The sequence below is a fragment of the Tachypleus tridentatus genome, chromosome 12, assembly GCF_004210375.1.
Source record: "Tachypleus tridentatus isolate NWPU-2018 chromosome 12, ASM421037v1, whole genome shotgun sequence".
Lineage (NCBI taxonomy): Eukaryota > Metazoa > Arthropoda > Merostomata > Xiphosura > Limulidae > Tachypleus > Tachypleus tridentatus.
Genome location: NC_134836.1, coordinates 86,666,382 through 86,692,885, shown reverse-complemented (window position 1 = coordinate 86,692,885; position 26,504 = coordinate 86,666,382). Strand labels below are relative to the sequence as shown.

Below are 26,504 nucleotides of genomic sequence, written 5' to 3'. Positions count from 1 at the left end.
TGAGGAGGGAAATTTTCCTTGGATCTTAAGTCTTTGGTTAGTTTTTCGTTGATCAAGCTTTGTTTCTTTAGTTCTATTGATGAGTCTCTCTGTCTTTTCTGTAGGATCATTGGCGATCTTTTTATATTGGTGTTTGTACAGTAACTGTTTGATCATCGTGTCATAATTTTTCACGTCTAGGATGAATATACTGTTTCATTTGTCTGCTGGTAGAATCTTGATGTTGTCTCGTTTGAAACGGTTCAGTGCGCTGCATTCGTGTTTAGTGATGTTCGATTTTGGTTTCTTGGCCTTCCTGAGGATGGTGTAAGTTTGATGTCGGAATTATTCAGCCATAGGGTTATGGAGGCTTTGTGCAGCAGTTTCTAAGGTTGTAGCTACGAAAGAAAATCTCAAAAACGTCATCTATGAAATTCCGTGTTCCTGTAACGATACATACATTGGAGAAACTGGAAGAAAACACGCGGCAAGAATAAAAGAACATGAAGATAGTACAAGACTTATAAAAACAAAAAATTCAGCCATTGCAGAGCACACCACGTCAACTGGACACAGAATAAACTGGGAGAAAACTAGAATCATCGACACAGACAAATTCTGGAAGACAAGAAATGAAGCGAAACGAACATGGCGGGGGTTTAGTTCAGAGAGAAAGAAATTTGATGAATTCTCTTCCCAACAGGGATGGTCAGGAACGTTGTAGTTCCCTTTCGTCCCCACTCATGGAAGATTATTCATTTTTATGTGGGAGTTTTCCTGTATTTTGATTTGACTTGTCTAGTGTGATGAAGTGGGGTGTGGTAGTTTGAAAATGACGCGTGAGAAAGGATGGCGAGACAGGCGGCACAAGGGAAGTAGGCGAGGCCAGAGCCTAGAAGACAAGAAAAATCAAAGAACCATTTTGTATTGACACTATTAAACCTTCACTAAACAAAGATTCCGGATTAGAAGTTAGTAGCCTGTGGCTGCCATTGATTGAATCTACAGGAAATATTTTTTCCAATCAGAAACAGTGATAATCCAACCAATCATAATACGCTCTCCACAATCCATCAGGACACAAAAAAAGACCGACAACACCTACACAAAGACTGACTTGAAGACGAAAGGCGGAAGACTTTCAAAACGTCGTCCTCTACACTTGTGTCTTCACAAGAGGCAGTTGCAGTCCATTCTACAAAGTTTCATCATGGTTTATGTATTTTTGTCTTTTATTATTATATTACCAGCGATTTAGCAGAATACCTCTATTTATATGTTCATTGAAGGAAAAATCATTATTCAAATTTGTATGTGATCAGAACAGAAACTTCTCACAACAACAGACGTGTAAGGGAAGTCAAAAGATAATCGTTAAAATTTCAAGTTAGTGAAATTTGGCACTGGGTACAGAAGAAAAAAAAAAAAAGAGAACTGGTGCTCAAGTTTAAAGAGGTGCAAAGTTAGGACGTTTACCCTTTTAATTATCAAACACAAAAGGAAGTAGCAGACTGGAACTCTCTTGAATGCATGTTTCTACTTTACACGTTTATCGTTTCCTCCTGTTGTACATGTGTAATCCAAATGTACTTGGTAAAAAAAAAAAAGGCTTCTTAAAACTGCTGATTTAGCATCCTGTTCCTCTTATTATATTCATCAACTGTTTACTTTTGGCAAATTCTTAACGACTTGAACGGTGTGAAATTATTTTCTCAGAAAATATTAAATAAACAGGAAAAAGCACGTCACTTATGTAAACGTATCGTTTTCTTTTTTTATTGTTTTAATCACAAATTTCTTTGTATTAAATATATACAAGTTTCTTATATACTTTTGCAAGTACCCGTGAAAATAGAATTTGATTTTCATAATGCATCTCTTATTTCGTGCAAATAATCCACTTTTCACTACAGCGTAGTGGTAGAAATGACTTTCCTTTTCTTAATGCATCTCTTATTTCGTGCAAATAATCCACTTTTCACTACAGCGTAGTGGTAGAAATCACTTATCACTTTCCTTTTCTTAAATTCAAGCGGGATCGTATTTTTTTCGTACATCTCTTATTTCGTGTTAACTTTCACTACAGCGTATCACACATCTGTAATTACACATTTTCAACTTGGGCCTTGTTTATCTTTTTCCATGTTGGGCCAGTGAAGGGTTGTTGGTAAATATTGATTACGTGTAGGGTATAAACTTCGTTACGTCAAATGATAACCACACTCTCTCTCTAGAACAAATGAAATAAAGTAAAAGTTCGGTACAACAGGACAAAGATAATTTCGACAATAAATTGAGGTACCATCTGTTTTAATACTAATGTATTCAAATTCAACACTCGCCTAGGGTCATGTAATTTAATACCCGATTACTCAGTTATTGAAGTCGTTGTATTTAAAGGATTGCTGAAACACTTAGTAGTTGTAATATAACAATCGTGAAAACGATTGTTTAAAGACGAAGTCTAGAAACAGTGAACTGATAGAGCATCGTTTGGTACAGTTTGTAGATTTGTATTCTCACAAAACAAACGGACTCTTGAAATTCCAGTCTTTCCTGTCCAACAATTGCGTTGTTGTTTTCATTTGTATTATTACATAACCTGGAAAAGAAAATACGAGTAACTCAGTACTTTTAGCACATAAATGTAAAATATAGAAGATAAAACATATTCTCTTAAACTAAGTAATCATCAACCCATTAATGAAAGTTCTTACCATAGTTCTAAAGAGATTGAACAAAGGATTTTTATTAGCCATGGTATTCACGTTGATATTTCAATTCCGATAGTATGTTTCACTTCACAAAGACACAATTGAAAAAGAAAGGTGTCAGGCGTATTGAAAATTGCGACAAACTCAGTTTTTTATTTCTGCTGTTAAAGAGTATGAACTGCTGTATATAATAAGTTAAATTTTTTTTTAAAATGCATAATGCTAAAGTAGATTCGATAAATCAAACATTTTTTGCTGCAACTAAAGAATTTAAATTGGGGTTTATAATAAAAATTACATCACGCGCATTTCTCACTTGGACACATTCAGGTTTATCGAAAGGGAGCCTTTACTTTTGATGCAAATGCATCGACATCACGTAGGTCGATATAGGCAGTGAATATTGATTTTTATATTTCATGAGCCTACACTACGATTTTGCGTAGAAATATTTTACAAAGGTCATAATGCAATAGTCTGTGGTATTTCGATATGAAAACTTTAAGTTGCATCAGAATACTTATTGTCTAAGAGCACTCAATGTCAAGATTATTAGGTTTAATGAACCAGAGTCAAGGCCGTCTAGTTGGTGTCGTACAAATAGTAGTTTGTTTTTTTACGAAGCTGCAAACGATGACGTCATACATGTTTGGGACGTATTTATGCAAGAGGAAAGGTAGTAGTGGTTGTATATTCTTGAAAGCTCGCGAATGATGAACGCAAGGTGAATTGTAGGGTGACTTGTCTAATTCAAAGTTGGTTGTGGAATATTTATGCAAATAGTGCATGAAGTAGTATCGTTAACGGCTTCATATTTGTTTATCGAAAACAAGAAATGTAAACACCTTCTTTCTAAGATATTTTTCGCAAGCAGTAATTAATAACACGGTGTTGATATTATACACTAAGCTAGTTTGTTTTTCAATTTCGCACAAAGCTACTCGAGGGCTATCTGTGCTAGCCTTCCCTAATTTAGCAGGGTAAGACTAGAGGGAAGGCAGCTAGTCATCACCACCCACCGCCAGCTCTTGGGCTACTCTTTTGTCACCGAATAGTGGAATTGACCGTCACATTATAACGCCCCCACGGCTGAAAGGGCGAGCATGTTTGGCGCAACAGGGATGCGAACCCGCGACCCTCAGATTACGAGTCGCACGCCTTAACGCGCTTGGCCATGCCGGGCCTATACTAAGCTTCATGCACAATGGGATGGGGTGGGGCGACAGAATAGTAGAAACATGATGATATAAAAATTAAGAACATGACAATACCATGTAAAAATAGAGTTTAAGGGTGTCTGAAGGCTTATGTTGTGAAATACGTTAACTAATTTACAGCATATTTATGAGTTATTATTGTTATATCTTACTATTGAGAATGTAATAATGTTATTTTACAATACATTTTGTTTAGTTTTTTATTCGTGAGGTTATTCCAGTAATTAATTACAAATATATCGTGTGTAAGCACGAAAGACTGTGTAACTTGATTGGCTCAAACTTGCTGGAGGTTATTGGTTTTGTTGCCACGATAAAGGTTACTACAATGCCGTTCTTTAAAGTTTCAGACTTTACATTTTTTTTCTGAATTATTTCGAAATTTCAGAACGATTTATAGAATTGCTGCAGTTTTTTTGTGTTTTTTTTTCAAATGATGGATTATCAGTACATACTTGACACATACATACACGGTGGTTTTCTAGTCCATAAATCAAAATCAGTAATCTATATATGAGAAAATTGAGTTTGACCAATATTATATGTAGCTTAACATATATTTGTTTACTTCCCTTTACGTTTTCGCTTTGAATATTCTCCACCACCCAGTGGTATATCTGTGGACTTACAACGCTAGAAACAGGGTTTCAATACTCATGGTGGGCAAAGCACAGGCAGTCCATTATGTAGCTTCGCACATGACTCCAAACAAACATAGAATATTTCCGAAGCAGTAGGCTTTAGCAGCGTAGACTTTTATAGATTCACATCAAACAGTGACACTGCCCGATAACGCTCGTTTTCCAAATGTGTTAAATTTTATTTAATATTAATGCTAAAAATAAACGCAGCAGTTTAAAATATTAAAAAATTAGGTCTTGTGATTAGCGTTCTGGGCTGTTTATCGAGAGGTCCAACAATTGAACTGGGTTGAACAGTGAATCAACTCTGCACTTTAAAGTATAACAGCAACCTCTTCACTTAGCGTTAAAGGTTAGACAAAACCCTTGTGGCGGCTGGTGGTGCTGATTGGTTGCTCTCAGGAAGTAGTTATGTACGGTTGTGCCTGAACCTTAGAGGCTTCAGATCCCCCAGTGGTACGGCGGTATGTCGGTGGACTTACAACACTAGAAACTGAGTTTCGATACCCTTAGTGGCAGAGCACAGCGTATTGTGTAGCTTTGTGCTTAATCACAAACAAACAAATAGGAGCCTCAGATCAGGTCGTTAATCCCACGTACCGATACCAATATCAAAATTATAGAAAAGCAAAGCTACTACACAACGTTAGATTAAAAATAATTCATCTATTTGAAATTTGATAACAAAAAAGACAAAAGAATGAGCTACACTGAACACTTACAACAAATATTCGTAAGGTTATTGTGAGAATTATAAAGTCGCAATCTGCTACAAGCGAAATGTTTAATATATCTTGCTGAAAAAATGAATTCCAAAAGTCACTATTAAATATGCATGATTTTTATTTATCTAAATAAGTATAACATAGTACAAGTATTAATTACTGGACAAAATAAGATTTGTTTATCAAAATAAAGTAATAAACAAATCAAGAATCCTTACGTTGTTTATGCAATGTTAATATCAAACAAATAATAAAATCAATAAAGATTTTACTCGCATGTTTTGTCGTTTTTCTAGGTTGGTAAAATATAGCTCACAGTCGTTCTCATATTATTCATAATTATTACAAAAGACAGTTATTTTGTTTTTTGCTAACGTATAATGTTCTAGATAAAGACAGGATCCATATTGATATACTTAGTGTATTGTCTTCTCTGAATGTCTTGAATTTTATTGGTTTTATTTTTCATGTTTGACAGTTTATTTTATCTTCATTTGAAATTCCACACGAATTATATCACTATGAAACACGAAATATCAAGTAATATTTTCTTTGATAATCCTGTTTGTTTGTGCTTTTGCTAACGAGTGATATAGTTTTTAAATAAACGAAAATATACGAAAAACAAATATTTCAAGTATGTAAAAATTCAGTCATATAAAACATTTGAAAGTGAAAGCAGGTTTTACTTTCTAGGAAAACAATTTATTCACATGTACACACAATTAAACACGAACCGAACAACGTAAACAAATGTGAACATTTGCACTTATAACTATACAAATTAGGTTTCGATAACTGTGGTTGGCACAGCTCAGCTTTTCCATTGTGTAGCAGTATGCTTATAAACACAATCAAATATTTTAATCTAAAAATAACTATTTTAAAAACCTTTATAAAGGACAACGTGAAATGTACAATACTGATAATACATCGAAATATCTGAAAATCTTTCATGTGCTGCCTTAAGGAGCAGAATAATTAATTGGGTCAGTAAAATCAAATAAAAATGCCTTACGTAACAATACGTGACCTGCGATGAACTTTTTCTTTTCAACGTGCGCAACAAAACAACACGTTAATCTAGAGGCTGAGGAACCCCATTTCTTTAGTAGGTCATGAATTATTGCTTAAACAAAATGCATGCTGTGTGTAAGACGTTTAGTGTGTCACATTGTTTACTTTTACCTTTTTTTTTCTTTTTATAAAGCAGTCAAATAAATAAAATTACTTAGCTATCCTGGACTCAAACTACATCGTTTCATGAAAACTCGGCTACAGAGAAAACATGTTAGTGTTGCATGTAACATTTATTTGAGATTAAGAATTAATTTTCTCACGTCACTTATAACTCTACAACATTTAACGTTATGTCTTCCTCTTACAAAAAAAGATTACTTCACATAGATCACGGATGGTAGTTTACAGATCAGTATTTATACAAACTCAAGCCCTTACGCACATCGTTTGAAAAGTGTTTCTTATTTATTATACCAAAAACTTACATACATGGTGTGAAGGACAATCGGTAAGTAAAAAATGCTAATACTGCGAGGTAAATAGAATCCAATGAACAAATCGTTATTCTGTTGTAACTCTGCATGGGGAAATGGGGTTAAATTAACATAAATATGTATGTTATATTCAGGGGCGTAGGTGGGGGTATGGTGCATACAATCATCCCCCCTACAGTTTGGTCTGTTGAATTGTTTTATTGTTTCACAGGCCTACAAATTGTGTGTTTGTTCTTGTGAATCTCGTGTTCTTACCAATCGAATTACATAATGAAGCCTAGATGTAGGCTTTTTTCAGTAGCAAAAATGTACATCTTTAATATAGACGTGCTTCTAAGCTTTTCGATCTAGGCGATAGTTCATAAGTATCAGTCAGTAGACCTAAGTATACATGCAAGTATCGTGGCAACAAGATTACTCTGTGACTGCATGTTTACAGCTTTCAGATTCACGTTATCAGAGATTACCAATTTGAAAATTGAACAGTCCACATAAGTGGTTGTAAAAATCATCCCCCCCCATCGGGTGTAAAAAATCTACGCCCCTGGTTATGTTATAGTAAAGTACTGTACTATCTTCATGTAGTGTAGTTATAACTTGTTAAATTATATTACTAATGTATACAACTCTGTACAACAATAGTATATTAGTTATTTCAGTCATTGACTGTTCTATATGTGCATGTATGCACTACTGAAATGGCGTGTTTGTTCCATTCTTCTAGGGCGCTTTTCCATGAATAACTTACATACAGTTTTATAGCACTGTAATAATGATTACGTATTAAAGTATTCAGTCCTGGCCCGGCATGGCCAAGCGTGTTAAGGCGTGCAACTCGTAATCTGAGGGTCTCGGGTTCGCATCCCCGTCGCACCAAACATGCTCGCCCTTTCAGCCGTGGGGGCGTAATTATGTGACGGTCAATCCCACTATTCGTTGGTGAAAGAGTAGCCCAAGAGTTGGCGGTGGGTGGTGATGACCAGCTGCCTTCCCTCTAGTCTTACACTGCTAAATTACGGACGGCTAGCACAGATAGCCCTCGAGTAGCTTTGTGCGAAATTCCCAAACAATGAAAAGGTGGCAGGCCTAATAATCCTTCATGATTTTGAGTTAAGATTTACATTATTACAAAAAGTAACTTCTGGCTATATACAATTAACTAATCCTTTCAGACCTGAGTAACGTGTACTTAAAGAACATAATTTATACTAAAAATGGATGATACATATCAGTTAGGAGTGCTTTTACAATATAATCATAAGTCAGAACATTAATATTGTTATGGTATTCTAACTCAGTGGTTTCCAACCTTCTTCCAACTGAAAACCAGCTAGTTCCAATCCCACAATTTCAGATATTGCTTCTATTGTCCCTGGGTACATACATACTCTTAAGGGTAAATAGGTTAAAGCCAAAATAACAAGAAGATCCTGGGAAATGTCAGCACAGTACGAATAAGTCAGTCTTGACCAAAGGAAACTTACATACTTGTTAGATATTATAATAAAGAAAGTTAACTAACAATTATAGACAACGGTAAAGTCTGTAGTTTTTGAAAATGACTGACCTCTCTTATAGTATGACACAGTAACTGGAAACTCAATACAGTTCTAGAAGTGCGCATTCGGTATCCACCTTGGGGAACTTGTAATGGACGAAACTGAAGAACAGTAAAAACAAAAGTAGTGTAGAAGTAATAAACAACGAGTGAGATAGTGTAAAAACTTCAGCAGGTGAGGGTCAATCACCTGTAGTTTATATGGTAGAATGAAACACAGGACAAACATAAGAGAATATCTTAGAAATGAAACTGGTCAGTAGGAGACAGTCCAACTAGACCATAAATACAAAACATATATTTATGTTCCTGTGATAGAGTCAAAGAAGGGATGGCACTATTCTTGATGACGGGAAACCCATTTGAAATTAAAATGTATCTCAGAACGGCTGGTATGGATACTAACACTTTTATGAATAAACAGATAACAACGTTCTGTCCTTCTTAGGCCGTCTTAAGGTTAATCTTCAGGCTAACCTGAAAATGATCTAGGAAGTTTGAAACGCTGTTCACTGTTTCAATAAAAGTGTTGATGTCATTATTGCTAGAAGAGATGAACACTTCACTCTGTAATACAGCAGGAAGTGCCTTTATGTTAGATATGAGAAAAGACCTCGGGGAATTAAGACTGGACGAAATACAATAGCGATGAGTCAAATTTACTCAGATTATACTATTGCTATTTATGCTGATCAACAAGAGATGTGAGACAATACATTAACAAAGGATCTTTCTCGTAGAATACAGTTTGTTCTTATGAACTTTGCGTGATAATGATGATGCCAGTTAATGAACAGATGGAAAATCCGGGAATACAGGACACATGCTAATTGTATTTGAACAAACGTAGTGACGTTAATAATTATAAAACTAACTCCAACGTATAGTTGTTTACAGAGTTGTATCAAATGTTGGGAGTAATGAAGATATGAACTTCAAAATACCAGCTTAAATCTGACGGATTTACTCAAAGTGTAATAAAGACTTTCAATTATATGTTAACCAAATTTGTTAACCCTGACAAAACTGACTGGATGAATATCTACCATACGTAATTATAACGTATTCCAAATGTTTGAACGAGAAGTACAGCTCTATGTGGATCTGATTTGTAATCAAAAACACAGTACTGAAGTACTTTAGTGTCCAAACAAATATCTGAAATTATAAAACCTATCTGGTTCACTTTCAATAGAATTTACTGCTGGATAGAGCACGTGAAACACAGTGGATACAAAGCTAGGACAACTAAAGCTGTCAGACAAAACTTTTAAGAAAATGTACAGCTGGATTCAACTGTCAATGACGGTCTGTCATTCAGAATAATAAACTAAAAGGAACTCGCAGTCCATGTTTTCCAAACTCTCAGGTGCGAAATGTGGCAGATGTCTACCTATAGAAATTTCCTAAGCACATTTTCGATTTCGCGGGTAAGTCAGGAAGAGTTGATGTTGTGCCACTACATGATATTACACCTCATGATGCCTTTTAGTCTTCCTGAAGTGCAGACGTGCTTGATCACAGCATGGCTAAATGATTAGAATGCTTAACTTGCAACCTGAGGGTCGTGTGTTTGAAACACCATCCTATCAAACATGCTCTCCCTTTCAGCTGTGAGGGAATTATAATGTGATGGTCAATCCCACTATTCGTTGGTAAAAGAGTAGCCCAACAGTTGGCGGTGGGTGGTGATGACTAGCTGCCCTCCCTCTAGTCTTACACTGCTAAATCACGAAAGGCTAGTGCAGATGGCCCTCGTCTAGCTTTGCACGAAATTCAAAACAAACATCAAACATGCTCACCCTTTCAGTCGTGGGTTCGATATAATTTGTCATCATTTGAGTTTACGCAAGCTTAATACAATAGGCGGCGCTTATCGTTTCAGCGCACGTTTAAAAAGTAAGTGGAGCAATTACAACTAATCAGTCGCTAGAGAAACCATGGAGTCATTCAGTGGTATACTACAATGTTACAAGGTGGAGTTATATTTGGCGACCAATTTTTATAGGCAAAAATTAAATCAGTTTGTGCATTCTTTGCGTACACGAATACAATGTAAAGAAGTATGCACAGTTTATTTAGCCAAATAAATAAGTTTGGTTAGAATTATAAAGATTGAATACATTTGGCAGAAAAATGCAGAGATCAGCTTCAGCTGTATTGAGATAAAACCACTGCATGACCTGCGTATTATTTTATTGGAAGAAAGGATATTTCACACTTGGTGTGAAACTGAGATAGTTGAGAGCATGTGACTTTTACTGAAGGAAGAACACATTTAGTAGAGAACTTAAAAAGAATCAACTGAATAATATAAAAAAAAACACTGATGTTGGTGAAGGAATATCTTGGAGCTTTGGTAACTAAAATATTCGCAGGTTATATGTTGAAAGGTAACACCACGATATCATTTGATCATTAAAAGAAAGAGAATATAGCGTGCATATTGTTTGTTTTTGAATTTCAAGCAAAGCTACGCGAAGATTATCTGCGATAGCCGCCCCTAATTTAACAGTGTAAGACTAGAGGGAAGGTAGTTAATCATCACCACTCACCGCCAAATCTTGGGCTACTCTTTTACCAACGAATAACGGGATTGATCGTGACATTATAACGCCCCCACGGCTGAAAGGGCGAGCATGTTTGGTGCGAGGGGGACTCGGACCCGTGACCCTCAGATTACGAGTCGAGCGCCTTAACCACCTGGCCATGCCGGGTCGCATATTGTTTTTGAGTAGTATGGATTCAGGCGTAATTTTTTAGAATTTCAATTTTAAATTTCCATCTTTATGTTGGAAAGAAGTTTGAGAGTTACATTTACAAAGGACTTAAAAATTGTTTATCTGGTATATAATTCTTCAAAAACAGTAAATATTTTGAAAAGAAAATTAAATAATGTTTTTGGCAAGTTACGAAAATTTTTCAGCATCTTTCGACTGAAAGTTCGAAGAATGAAAAATACTATTTTTTGTTAAACTGCAAAAAAAAAAAAAAAAGCACACTCCTGTGTTGGCTCTTTATATTTGCACTACTATCATACTTTAACCTCAGTAATTTGCAAACATCGTTCCTACCTTAGTAAGGGAGCCGGCAAAGCCAGGTGGATAAGGCACTCGACTTGTAATCCGAGGATCGCAGGTTCGAATTCCCGTCACATCAAACATGCTTGCCCTTTCAGCCGTGGGGACATTATAATGTTACGGTCAATTCAGTATTCAATACTCTTGATAAAAGAGTAGCTCAAGAATTGGCGGTGGGATCTGATGGCTAGCTGCCTTCCGCTGGTCTTACACTGCTAAATTAGGAACGGCTAGAGCAAATAGTCCTTTGCGCGAAATTCAAAAAACAAACAAACAAACCTTAGTACGGTCTTCAAGAATGACATTTGATAGAGAAGAATACGTGCCCTCCTTGCAGTAATAAAATAAATGATTTTTTTAAAATACCTTATTCCATTCTTTGAATATTTACAATTCTAAAACTACTAACTATTTCTTTTGGCAATTTACGTCAAGGGCACAGTCTTCCATTGTACAAATGTATTATTGTTTTTTTAGAGCTAATTGTGGACTTCAAAGTTCAAATAATGCTGCTCTGTTGTTTATGAACTCACAAATGTGTCCATTCATTATAGGATCAAATTTTATTATTAGTTCTTCGGCTAAAACATTTTGATTTTCAGGTTAATTTAACCTATGCACAATTCCAAGAAAAGCTTGACTTTTTCCAGCAAAACAAATAACTGTTATAATTATATTATTTAATACACTTCGAGATGCTGCTATTCAACTTAAGTGAAAGTTTGAACTATAATAGCTACCACACAAGGCATTTTACACATATATTTGTTTTCTTATGATATTCCAAATTAAAAAAATAAATCCTTCATGAAACAGCTTATTGTAAAACAATTTAACTGAAAAACAGATCACAGTAACAATTTGATAAGAGTACACCAACCATACATATAGCATTTCAACATTTTTCATTTCTTAAAAATAATTATGCTTGAAAATTCAAGACGATTTTCATTAGATGGAAACACAATGCCTTTAAAAACTTGGACCATATGTTACTAATATAACTTAACTAGTTGTGTATATTTTTGGTCAATGTTTATTTGAAGTTAAGCACAAAGCTACACAATGGGCTATCAGTGCTTTCTCACCATGGGTATCGAAACTCCGTTTCTTGCGTTCTAAGTTCGAAGACATACCACTGTTCCACTGGAGGGCTGAACCAGTAGAAAAAAAATGCAGAGTTGCTTTTTATTTTTATGCTTATTCTAACTGATTTTCATGACGCCACATTTGTCTTTTTTTCGGACCTTTAATCATTTTGTAAATGCCCCCCAGTGGCACAGCGGTATGTCTTCGTACTCACACCGCTAAAAATCGGGTTTTGATACCTGTGGTTGGCAGAGCACAGTTAGCCCGTTGTGTAGCTTTGTCCTTAATTCAAAAACAAACAAACAAATATTTTGTAAATAATTATTAGTCTAAAAAATTAATAACTTCAGAAAGCTACACTTCAGACAACCGCTTAAGAAAAAGACAATTGACAAAAAAAAAAAAAAAAGAAAGATGACAACAGGACGAGGGAATATAAAACAAAGATTAGATTAATGAACACTAGGTTTCCTCAGTTAAGGAAAGACTGGTTTTCGAATCTGCATCGTTGTAGATTGCGTGGCGTAATAAATTGCATACAGCAATCTCGTTTGCAATATTAGTTACAATCGTGGTGGACAGATTGTCAGACATTTGTGTAAAATATATTAAGTGAAACAAAATGTTTATCGCTATCTTGTTAAAGAAATATACAAGTTTTTATGTTATTTTGTAGATGATTTAGGCAGTCATCATAATGAACAAAGGTGAAACAGGCAGCAACTTGTAGAGAAAATCCTGGAGGACGAAATATTATCCTTCCCATCTGTAGTACTTTTAAAAATTAGTTCTCCTCAAATGTAAAGCTGAACTAGGCACTTGTTGCCTATTTCACCTTCGTTTAAGTTTTAACGGGGCCCGGCATGGCCAAGCGTGTTAAGACGTGCGACTCGTAATCCGAGGGTCGCGGGTTCGAATCACTGTCACAACCAAATATGCTCGCCCTTTCAGTTGTGGGGGCGTTATAATGTGACAGTCAATCCCACTATTCGTTGGTAAAAGAGTAGCCCAAGAGTTGGCGGTGGGTGGTGACGACTAGCACAGATAGCCCTCGAGTAGCTTTGTGCGAAATTAAAAAAAAAAAAAAATTAATAATTATTTATCAAATTGATTATTGGCAAATTAAAACCGTTACTTTTTGCTATACTTAATGAATTAAACAAAATACTGATATATCTTTTTTAATGTACCGTATAATTTAACTGCGTTATAATCATTTGAAACCTTTAACATGGTCGAAGTGCCCCAGACAAGTGTTTTCGGACCCTGGCAGTCGCAGAGATGGGATGGTTTTACTTGTCGGTTAAAAGAACAATAAAAAACAAGTTATTTAACGACCTAGATCACAATTTATATAACGCTATGTTCGTTACTCTGTGACAAGTAAACACTAACACAATCAACTCGAATTACAACTAAGTAGTAATTCAGCCTACTCGAATATGATAACCGATAATTGTAAATCGACACATTAAATATTTAAAATTACTAGTCTAGCTGCTTCATAACCTGTTAGTAATGGAGTTATATTGATAAATATTCAAGTTAACATCAGTGAACAAAAAAGTCAAAAACAGTATTTTTTTAGAATTATTTTTCATGGGAAAACATTAAGGGTATAGTACATAAAACGTCCTCATAATTAGGACAAAAATTATTGGCTAAAAAGAAGGACATTTGTACGAAAAAGGAAACCATTAAAAGTCGCAGGTTTGATAAGTATTAACAGATTCCCTGATTATGCAATTTTTGTCTTTCCACTCGAACTAATGAAAACCCTGTGACTACTGAGGAGTCAGCAACCACCTTCCGGAAATGTACAGGCTAAAACAAACCCTGACATGGGTGGAGTTTCAATGTTACTCATGAACGTCCTGGGATAAAAACCAATATTTTACCTCAGTTTTCAAAACCATGTCGATTGTGTTTTAAACGAAATCTTAGCTGATAGTAGGGACAGTGATACGAATAAAACTATAAAGAAGTCAACATCTCGACTTACTTATACTTAAACTACATATTTTACAGTTAGAACAATTTAGGGCTATCATTCAGTAGCTGCGAGACCAGTCAGTTATCTCACAAAGGAAATCCCGGTGTGACGTAGGTTCCGGGCGTTTTAACTAGCTCTGAGTCTCTTCTCTGCAAGAGACCTGTAGACTGTAGGCTATTTTGTTCTGGTGTTCACGTGGTGTTGGACACACTTCGGATTCTACGTTGTCCGTGTTGGAGATTAATGATGTGTATATTTTTCAAATATCCCCATTTCGCTTATTCAGCGTAGTTCGAATTGAACCCTAATTCTAATCTTGTTTTTTGCAGCACTTTTTAAAGAAAACACTTAATTTTGAACTATTCTTTTGACTCTCACGTACGTCGAACAAATCAGACCAGACGTATTATTATGGCGCGAGCTAAAATATTATGTATCCGGCACCAACTTACTGCATATCTAATACTATTGTCATGGAGTGGAGTGTTAGGGTTCAATGTTGATACGATTTTTCCCATTTATTTTAAAGGACCGTCACAGGGTGCATATTTTGGTTACAATGTCGCCCTTCATAAAAACAGAGTAGGATCATTGTAAGTACATTTATTTTGATATTTTAGTTTTAGCCTTAGACTTTAGAGGATATTCTGTTTCACGTACCTTTTCGCTGCTTTCAGTTGTTTTTTTTCTAGTGTTTTACTTTTGCGTCTGGTTTATTGTATTATTTATTACAACATTTTCGAGGTCGTATTTTTATATATATTTTAATGATAGCAATGTAATTGAAAACACGAATAAAATAACGACTTTCCATTGTCTAACTAACCACTGTTTGTTTTGTTGTATACGAGCAATAACATTGAAACGTTCGATTCGTATAGAACTTAAAACCGATACAGTTCGTTGCTTTTGGCACACCTGGTTCAATCAAGTAGATCAGTACTGATAACGTGGAAAAACATTCGCTCAGAAGATGGAGTGTTAGTATATACAACTTTTCTGCAACTTATGCAAATATTGCATTATTCTGTTACAACATTGACGGTTTTAAGATTTTTTTTTTGGAAAAAATGTACAAATTGCCATTTTTTTAAAAAGACCATTACTTTAGGACCAGTAATTCAAAACGACAATTAAAAGCTGAACATTCAAACTTTGGTCAAAACAAAACAGGTCATCTTTTCAATGGAAATTAATGTACAAAAAATATTTTTTAACATAGTGTTGTTTCTCTCTTTCAGGTTAGTAACGATTCTAAGTATTATGTTTTTAGTTCATATAGATTAGATTTTATCCAATCCGACACCTATTTTAACGCATTATAAGTTTGTTAAAAGAAGATAAAAAAAATGTTTCTGACGCCATATCACATTTTAAATAATTAAAACTTATTACTGTGCTCTTCGTTTTGGACCTTGACATTATAATTACATTCGGAGCATTCCTCTATACAGAAAAAAAAAAAGTTCACGTGACCACCGCTTCGCTATGCGTTTATCTTGGTTAATCATCACTTCTTGCAGGTTTACTCGTGGAATTTCAACACTTTTTTTCTTAAATTATGCGTAATTTTTACGTAAAAGTTATAGAAAAATATAGGATCAATAATTTTAGGTTAAAGGTTGAGTATTTGTTTAACTGTCCCTTGAAAAGTTTATGATTTTTAATATGATGAGGCACATAAAAGCAAAGCAAAGTGATGCTGGCTGTTTAGAAGGTCTAGGTTTATAGTTAATATGACACACTCAGACACTGTGCGAGATGCACATGGGTAAAGCCGGGTGATATTGACTGTTTCGAAGGCCTGTGTTCACAGCTATATTAAGAGAAATTAGTACCAGCTGTTTAGGCTTAGGTGTAGAGCTGTTTAGAAAACAGAAGGTACACGTTAGAGTATTGTATCATTTATCAAAACAATTATTTTGTATGTGATAACATGGTTATTTATGGTTTAGTGTTTTTCACTACCCGGTTTACACATTTTGATAGACATATGTATCCCCCAAAAATGTGTGTTTTTCTTTCATAAACACCACAAAAGATTAGGTAGCAAGGTCACAGAGTAAGGCCGAGAAATGCTTAAGGCTCTAGGTTGGTTTGTAAGTAAACATCTTGGAAGCTAGTCAGGTAATATGTTAGTAGTATATAAAATGTCCTACTTTAAATGTCGTGTTGGAGTATTTGTTTAAAATGTTATATTTCTAGTTGAAGTTGTATGACCTAAAAACGCTTGAACGATCAGAAAACACGAAACTTGAGCGACATCGAATAGTAGACTTCTTTCTTCGTGGTGCGAAGTTTTGTATTGCGAATGTTACAAAAAGTATCCTACATTTCATGTTTAATAAGTTTTTATACCCAGGAATTAATATTATTATATTTTAAGAACAAAAATAACGATTGATAGTCTGTAATAACATTTGATCTTGATATCTGGAGATGGACAAACTAGTCTTACTTGAGATTTTGATTTTCACACAATAAATTGTATTGAAAACATAGCACTGTGTTTAAAAATGTATAGTATAATTCGAAAGTATAAAGTAACATCTTTTTTTAAAAGGCAACGTATTATGTTTTATTTTGTTGTTGTCTACAAAGCTTTAATCGAGTAAGACACATAACTTCTGGATAATGAAACCAGGTTTAATAGCGATCCATGCACTTTTTAGGTAGTTAAACAAATTTTACGCTGTTACTGTGTGCACTGTAAAAGTGACTGAATGAGTCATATAGTATTGCCGTTTTCACATCATAAAAATCCAAGAACTCTCAGGGACACCTAGACCCCTGAACCTCCATAAGAATATCCCCACTATTAAATGTCAAATAACCTTGCTGATTGTAACTTTTTCCTTTGTGGCGCCCTTCAGTAGCAAAGCGGTGTGTCTGCGAATGTACAACGCTAGAAACCGTGTTTCGATACCTATAATTGACAGAACACGGATAGCTCATTGTATAGCTTTGTACTTGATTACAAACAAACAAGTAATCCTTTGTGGTTACATTTTAATATTAATGAGTAGAACAAAACTGCAAGTTATGTTTTGCTATTGTATTAGTAAACGTTTCTTTTAGCCCCTATAAATTCGCCAGATCATTAATTTAATTTGAGTTTTATATGTAAAAGAATAAGGATTATCTTAACCCATGCTTACATTTTTTTTCACTTAAGTTAGCATTTAATTGCAACATGAAACTTGTCAACAGTATTTTCGCTGAAGTATCATACACCTTATAAATATTTGATTTAATTTGAGCAAATGGATGGATTTTGAATTTGTTGCGTAGGTTGCGTATGAGACAGAAGTGAATTTACAGTATAAAACATATTTTATGTAAGCTTACATCTTGGTTGTGAACTCGTTTATAGGCAAGATAGGTAAATACTGATATTGTCCGACATAATTGCTGTCACACGTATAGAGGCACTCTTGTCAAGCTCTAAATGTGTATAATTTAAATAGTTCATTGAAGTATACGAGACATAGTTGAAATGAAATTTCAATCAGCAGTTTAACAGCATAAACCTAGCTTGTTACATTACTGTTATTGAGGTGTAATTCTGACTTCTGTTTTTTAATGTTTGTACAATTAGTTAATTATTCTTAAATGTCATCACAAGGAGTACCACGTGGATTTTCTCAAGTCAGTTCACTGTACGTAAGTTAAGTAGATTCGATACCAGTATAAATAGGTCTAACCTATATATAGATTTATATACTGTATTATAATAATAAGACACCACGTGACGTCCAGATGTACTTAAAAACATGTTAATTTAAAATGAAACTAAGTCCAGTTATTAAAAGAAATATTCTGCAAAGAATTAACTGGATGAAGATAAACTACTGGCCTTAACATCAGAATTAGAAGAAATGATTGTACGTTGTTATATAAAATATACACACTTATCTCTATACCAGAACGACCTCTGTTCATTCTGAAATTGATTTATTCTCACCCACTTAAAATGTCTATTATTATCACACTTAGCAGAATGATAGACAGAGCTTCTTGTAAGCCCTATGTTGTCACGAAAAATATACAGAGTATTTTGTTGCCAAAATCCAAAGTTAATATCACGTCAACTTAGTTGGTATGTGATCGATTTTTAGATATAAGGTTTTGTGTTTATTTCGATCGTTTTCGTGAAATGTCACAGTAATGTGTAAGCAGATTGAGTTTAGATGCTAAACTCAGAAAGTTGGCATTTTTGAAGACTTTTGGTGACAACACCATTAAAGTGAATGATGTTGTTCAAACATTTGCTCTACCTCCCACTCTTTACCTTATTTGGCAGCAAGGTTTCTTACGAAATAATTTTAAGTGTACTCACCCTTCCACACCCTTATTCCCAATACCTCACACAATGAGACTTTGTTTGTGCAAACGATGAGTGGTTAGTGAAAACTGTAATAGGAAAGTGATATATTTCTCATTAGAGTTACTTGATGTCTCTTTTGACATATATATAATGTTTTTCGCTTTGCTCTTGTACCAAGAGGGTTGTGACCATGCGTTCAAGATTATTATAGGCTTTGATTCATGTTGTGTGCTCCAGACCTTCATATTAAGTTAAAAGTCACATCATTAAAATCCATTTTACAACTTCATAGTCCCAAAAACAGTTAATTCGCAGAGTTTTACGACAACATTAAGATACGAGGGTTTAATCGTGTAATAAAAACTTATGTCTCCTCTTTGTATTCTAACAAGCCTACAGTAAGGTCTGTGAAACGATTCGTATGAAAGAAATTATGAACATTCCAAAAATCGGAACGATTCAAACTATGAAGTTAAAAATTAAGCAGAATAATATACGATATTTATAAAAAGCGTCCGTATTTCGTAAATATGGAAGAACAACATTGTCTACTTGTAGTTGTTTTTTTCCACTCTAAATAAGCAATAATAAATATAACGCGTGTACTTAATTAATAGTAAATGGTTTCATGCTCAGATATTGACAATATATGTGGCCTGGCATGGCCAAGCGCGTAAGGCGTGCGACTCGTAATCCGACGGTCGCGGGTTCGCGCCCGCGTCGCGCTAAACATGCTCGCCCTCCCAGCCATGGGGGTGTATAATGTGACGGTCAATCCCACTATTCGTTGGTAAAAGAGTATCCCAAGAGTTGGCGGTGGGTGGTGATGACTAGGCTGCCTTCCCTCTAGTCTTACACTGCTAAATTAGGGACGGCTAGCACAGATAGCCTTCGAGTAGCTTTGTGCGAAATTCCAAAACAAACAAACAGACAATATATATATATACATACATAGAGATTAATGTTAAATGTTGCCTCTAGTAGCTCAGTGCTAAGCTTGAAGGTTTATACTCTAATAATCGAGAATATCTGTGATGGGTGATGGATTCAGAGCAGATAATCAGTTTCGTAGTTTTTTGCGTAAATACAGAATATACAAAATTACAAAGTTTGCACTATTAAAGCTGCCGCATTATAAACATCAAAGAGCAAATGCAAATAGAATTGCAAAATTTAGTTGATAACTTAGAAGGTTCGAAGGCGAACTAGAGTTTTCTTAGTGTAAATTATTTTAACTGTTCGTTTTGGTTACTTTAAGAGCAATACGTTTAAAGTCACTTTTAATAAACTGTTATAAATATAATCACGTGTTTTATCTTCAGGTATGGCAAATACATTTTACTCATTTTCATTGAGATTCAAAAAGGCATTTTTATTTTTAATATTTTATATATATCTTAAAAATCATCTTAATTTTAGGAATATCGTTGAAAAGTGACTTATGTGCTTAAATAAGGAAGAAAAGCTTTTAATTTTAAAATCAATTATATATATATGTGTGTGTGTGTGTGTGTGTATGTTTGCTTTGAATTTATGGAAGAATAAACTCCAAACTATGACCTAATGCTTGAAAAAACACAACTACTGTTAAGGTACTAGTTGTAGAAAAGTAATAACATTTTAAATATCCTTTAGTTATGTTATATAGTGACAGTCTGCTACCATTAAATTGGCTGTATTATAATTATGGCTTGTTTTATAATATCTTTTGTTAATGTGCGTTTCCTTTGAGTATTGTTGGGAACATTTCAAATATTTGCTTCCTTTGATGTATTTATTCTTAGATGTTGAACCGCTTGGCATCATTCATTGCTTGAGCATTGCGTTGTGTATGTTTCGATACTCAGTATTTAGTTGTGTCATGTGCTCCATTTCATTCATTCCGGCAAGATATATATATATATATATATTTGTGAGAAGAACATGTTGTTTTTGCACACTTCTTGTAACTTTAGATTTTGTTAAACATCTTTGCTTTGCAAACTTGGTTGGTTTCACAAGACGGTCTCAGTCCCGTCGTTGTTTGACATATTTATTTTTCTTTAGGTGTCCACTGTGAACTTAGATATTTCTTTTCGGAAACAGTTATACTTATAGTGTAAATGTTGAAACTGGCTTATTATGTTATTACCTTGAAAACTAATTACGTAATAGTTATAGTAACATGAAAGTGCATTCTCTTAGAAAGAAACTTCTATTAATTACATTCTCTTCCTTTCGTTTTGAAAGCTCTCATCGTGACTGTATTTGTGACTTTTTACATATAACCTTAGAAATTTTTAAAATATTAAAAATATTAACAAAATATATTATTAAAATATGAAAATATTTTCTCATTTTCCCCTTTAGAAATCAGTTCTCCAAATTTTAATTCACATTTCTAAAATCTGCAGCTAATAGAAAGTATTAGAATGTGGTTAAGCCATGTAAGAAGCAACATGATTCACTCGTATCTCTGTGAGTTTGTTTAGAGTCGTAGGCATGAAAATGATTTCTTCAAGAAAATATTTAAAAATAATTCTGAATTTTTTATTCAATTTGCTACATTGTCACAAGTTACTTTGTATTGTCTTTCAAGTACATAGATTTATATGCAATGTTAATAATAATAAAAAATATATATTTTTATTTCTCCGAATCGTAATTTATATTTCTGAAATCAGCATTATAAACTATATTCACAACTATGTTTTTTTTTTGCTATTTGAATGCAGTACATTAAACAGTTTCTCTGGAATTAACTATATAGCTACACAATGGGCTATCTGTGCTTTGCTCATCATAGCTATTGAAACTCAGTTTCTAGCGGTGTGATCTCGCAGTAATTCCGCATTAAACACAAATATAACACAAATATAACACGCCCATACGCAGAATGTTTGAAAGGGGTTTTTTATTTGTGAAATTAAAAGCCAATACACATTGTGCAAAGCACAATTACATGCCTAACGCTAGGGGTGTTTGAAGACATGCATCTTTTCCAAATAAAAAAACACAACAACAAACAAACTAATGTTTCATCGAGAGAAATGTAGTCTGTGTAGAAAACTTTAAATACCATAAGCAGTCGCGCTATAACTATATGAGTATAATTTTTTCACCTCACAGAAATATGAGGCCAGTCGAATATTCTTCACCAACGTACATACGAGAAGATAAGTCTGTAAAACTTTTATGTCTTCAACGTGAAAAAGTAGATAAAATTTTAGGAACTCAAAAGGAAAAAAAATGTATACAATCGTAAACAAGTGTAAAAAAGATGGGTGTATTTGAACAAAATCACGCTTGCATCTTTTATACAACCTTAAACAAAACAGTAGCTGTCGTTACAAGTCCAATAATGACTGGTTCTTCAGAACTCTTACGCCCTCTCCACCATGGTTCAGCAATAAGTTTGAAGATTTATAACGCTAAAAATTAGGTCTTCATACCCCTGGTGGGCATAGCACGAATAGTCCATTGTGTATGTCTGCGCTTAGCAACAAACAAAAAAAGAATATATCATTTTTAATACGTAGACACACATGTATATGTACCGTACCCAGTGTCCATATAACATATGTTTTATAATTTTTTGCGACACGTACTTTTTGAGATATTCTGTTATTTTTCAATCTTAATAATGTAAACGTACATATTTCATATTTTACCAGCTTTAAGTGGTAACTTATCTAACAAGACCACTGTGTCTATAACATCGGCAACTCTTGGTCTACTCTTTTCGAATATTAGGATTTGACAATATTCTTATAACGCACCCACACTCAAAGCAAAATAACGTTCAGAATACTGTCAATATAAATAAAACTAGTTTTTGTTTGTTCGTTGTTGTGTTCAAAGTACGCAATGAGCTGTCTGCGCTCTTCCGAGTATTGTAACCAGAGGTTTAGCGTCATGAACTCAAGGAATTATTGCTAAACCACAGACATGCAGCATTTTAATCTCATTATGACTTTCAGGGGGCCCGGCATAGCCAAGCGTGTTAAGGCGTTCGACTCGTAATCCGAGAGTCGCAGATTCGAATCCCGGTCGCACCAAACATGCTCGCCCTTTCAGCCGTGGGGGCGTTATAATGCTACGGTCAATCCCACTATTCGTTGGTAAAAGAGTAACCCAAGAGTTGGCGGTGGGTGGTGATGACTAGCTGCCTTCCCTCTAGTCTTACACTGCTAAATTAGGGACGGCTAGCGCAGATAGTCCTCGAGTAGCTTTGCGCGAAATTCAAAAAATAACAAATGACTCTCAGGGACGAATCGAAAAGAGCTACCAGAAATTAATCATAACCAATTAGAGTAACAGGCGGTTAAAGACAATTCCTTTTTTAGCAACAACAGAGTGGTACTAAGACCGAGTCAATATCTGTAGTTTTTGTTTTTTTACGTCTTTCCTGTTTCGTTGTTGTGAAGTAGGAAAGTGTAGTTACAGGAATTTCCGGAAGAAATGGGTTTTACATAAATAACAAGTCTTTCATAACGGTTGCATAGTGGTCATGAAGAGGATGGAAAAATAACAAATTCGAATAAGTTTATTAATGGTTCAAACAAATATCGTTATATTGAATAAATATACATGTAATTTAACCACAGCAATAGAGTAGTTTTTATCTTACTAATCCAGAATGTTGAGTAAGAATTTAGTCAGGCTCGTGCATGTTTTATATTACGTATAACGTTACATTTGGAGCAGGATGTAGATTTGTATTGTACACCGAAATCACGTTATAGCTGTTAGTGAAAAATAAAGTAACAAATTTGAGTTAAGTGTTGAAGCCACTGTTTCAACGCGTTAAATTTTTGTTCCTGCAAGGAAGAACAACATTTTCTAATACAGAAAATTCTATTCTAATGTCTTACTACTAAATAACATTTACTTCAATTTGTAATAAAATTATAGTTATTTCATTTTATTTTACGTTTGTTTTTATATATTGTGTTTGTATGTGTACATTTCTTTTTATTGAAACGAAATGGTTTGGTTTATTTGTGTTTACGCATTGGGCTATTTGCTCTGTGCCTATCTAGGGTATCCAACTACGAATTTTAGCGTTATAAGCCGTCTATCTTGCTGAGGAGCCACCTAGGGAAAGGATGAGAGTGAAATGTAAATTTTGTTTTTATTCTGTAAGTTAATATGTACGGGGATTAGCTTCTGTTTATATGTAATTAAGCACAAAACTACACCACGGTATCGGAGCCCGGATTATTGCGTTTTAAGTCAGTAGGCACATCGCTCTTCCACTGAGGGCACAGGTATTATCATTGGAAAACTTCTAAGGCAAAATGTAAGGTTTTGACACATCTTGTAATTTTCTGTCTTAAAATAAGCTTGTTAGCGTTATTTTTTATTGTTTGTTGTTAGCAAAATAGACTATCAGCTTTGTGTTAACCAAAAGGATTAACCAATACTTTTCGAGTTAAAAGCTCTATTTTATGTTGCCCATGTATTGTAACAGTTTATTCACTGATTTATCCTGATCGAGAGTTTAATGTTCGCAGATGGACGTTTTCGAGCATTATTAATATTTGGTTGCTATTGAAAAGAGAGGATGTTTCTATGCGATAATGTGTGTGTGTGTGAGTAAAGAAGGCATTAGACAAAGCGTTGTCCTGCGGAAAAATGCCGTAAACGGTATATAAATGTACTTTAAAGCGGAAACCAGTCTCTGTAAATAATCGGTTACATACAAAAACAAACCTTGCTGTAGATGGCTTGACTGTGTAGAGTTACATACTCCATCTTTCCATTCCCGAGAACAGATGAACCCCAGGAGCATCCAGACACCCTTCGTAAAACCTGTGATCGTCCACAGAAGCATATGCTGTTAAGATGTGTGCACCACTTATTTCTGAAAATATAAATGTGTACGTGCGTGCTTAAGCATGTGTGTATTAAAAGGAAGGGTTAATGAGGATGAACTAATCTATGGTGTGATATTTCAGCGATACTCGTGTAAGACGTTTATTTCTTGACATATTCCGTATCAATATGTGAAGTAATAAAATTGTATGAAGATTATTTATAATGTTTTAGAGAACTAATTAACCTCTGATATCTCATAGATTTTCCTACTAATGTTCAATTTAGCTAAAACTAATATAACGTCACTATCATATATAAAAAAATTATCTTTATGCGATACACAAACTTGCGTATAAAGGGTTAAACATAATTCTACATTTTCTGTATTAAACGATACTAATCATCCGAAACTTTTCTCTCACTGTTTAAGATCGAGAGTTTTCAAGAAGTGTGTAATAACAATACATGATCACTTTACAAAAATGTTAGTAACTCTAAGTCAGTCGTGTGTATTGAACTAAAAATATATTTTTGGAGGAGTCCTTGAAGTTTAACTATGTTTATTCGAAAATAGAGCCATTCAAACGGAAATGTTGTGCAGCTTCCGTTTACGAAATATAGATCTTTCGAAGTCGTCGATTTTTTCCCCTATTTTCAACGGAATGAAATATTTTGTTCTTGCTATTACTTATGACACTTTACAAGCTGGGAATAGATGTGTAGCATTTTTACGTACCACATGTTCATTTGTTTGTTTTGAATTTCGCGCAAAGCTACACAAAAGCTATCTGCGCTAGCCGTTCCTAATTTAGTAGTGTAAGACTAGAAGGAAGGCAGCTAGTCATCAACACCCACCGGCAACTCTTGGGGTACTCTTTTACCGCTGAATAGTGGGATTGACCGTCACATTATAACGCTCCCACGGCTAAAAGGGCATGCATGTTTGGTGTAACGGGGATTCTAACCCGCGACCCACAGATTACGAGTGGAGTGCCTTAACCACCTGGCCATGCCGGGCCCATACCACATGTACGTATTACTGCCAGGGTTGCCATTTGGTACTTTCCAAGACCAAAATTGGGCAAATTGGGTTCCGAACAAAGCTATTTGGTTCCGAAAATAAAGATTTGGTACTGAAGCACAAGTTCGGTATTAATTTGGTCTGAACCTCGAATTTCTGAGACTAAACACATGAAAATATATTACACTGGGCTTTATTAGTTTTTGTGTGTACAACTAATTGATACTTTTGACATCATCAGTCACATACTCTGTTTCTCTTTTCGCGCTTTTTATCACGATCGCGCATGCGTACAGTATACCATTACCAAAGCAACGTGACCAAACCCATCAACTAGCGCTGTGTAAAGTTAAGTTTGATGTGGAACTACCTCGACATCGTGTAGGTATTCTCTCGTTTGCATTATTACATTAAATATACTAACAAAAGTTTGAAAATGCCGAACTGAAAAGATTACGAGACTGCAAGCAAGTATCATTCCGAGTGTGGAAGAGAGTACCCTTGGCTGAGTAGCAGTACTGATGGGAATGAGCAGACATATTGTAAAGTATGTTAGAAAAATCTGCGTCCCAGAAAAGCCACCTTAAAGACACACAGTAAGACAAAAGAACATAAGGTTAGAAGTGCCATTCTTTCCTCGTGTAATACTATGAATTTTCCAAAAACAACATCAAAAGCTTCTAAAGAATTTAAAAACTGTGAAATAGAACTCGCTGGTTCGGTTTGTTTTCGTTGTTCTGTTAGCGGTATTGATCACAGTGGTGATGTCATCAAGAAGCATGGTAAGGGAAGTTGCCTCGAAAATCTGCGATTGCACCAAAGTAATTGTTCAATGCTCATCCAAAAC

At 34.7% G+C, this 26,504-nt stretch overlaps 1 protein-coding gene and 1 long non-coding RNA gene across 3 annotated transcripts in view; one reads left to right on the top strand and one right to left on the bottom strand.

Annotated features, from left to right (window-relative positions):
• Window positions 1-2,078: 2,078 nt before the first annotated feature.
• Window positions 2,079-26,504, bottom strand: part of LOC143233896 (uncharacterized) — a 30,430-nt gene continuing 6,004 nt past the window's right edge. For both annotated transcript variants that reach the window (XR_013018376.1, XR_013018377.1), the window contains exons 2-3: window positions 24,532-24,682; window positions 2,079-2,581 (exon numbers count right to left, since the gene is read on the bottom strand). This is a non-coding gene — a long non-coding RNA (uncharacterized LOC143233896). The remainder of the gene's footprint in view (window positions 2,582-24,531; window positions 24,683-26,504) is intronic.
• The window catches only part of LOC143233892 (integrin alpha-4-like), a 79,869-nt gene continuing 67,801 nt past the window's right edge, over window positions 14,437-26,504 (top strand). The window contains exon 1 of the mRNA XM_076470749.1: window positions 14,437-15,103. Within this exon, the coding sequence (XP_076326864.1) occupies window positions 14,922-15,103 (182 nt within the window). The 5' untranslated portion in view covers window positions 14,437-14,921. The remainder of the gene's footprint in view (window positions 15,104-26,504) is intronic.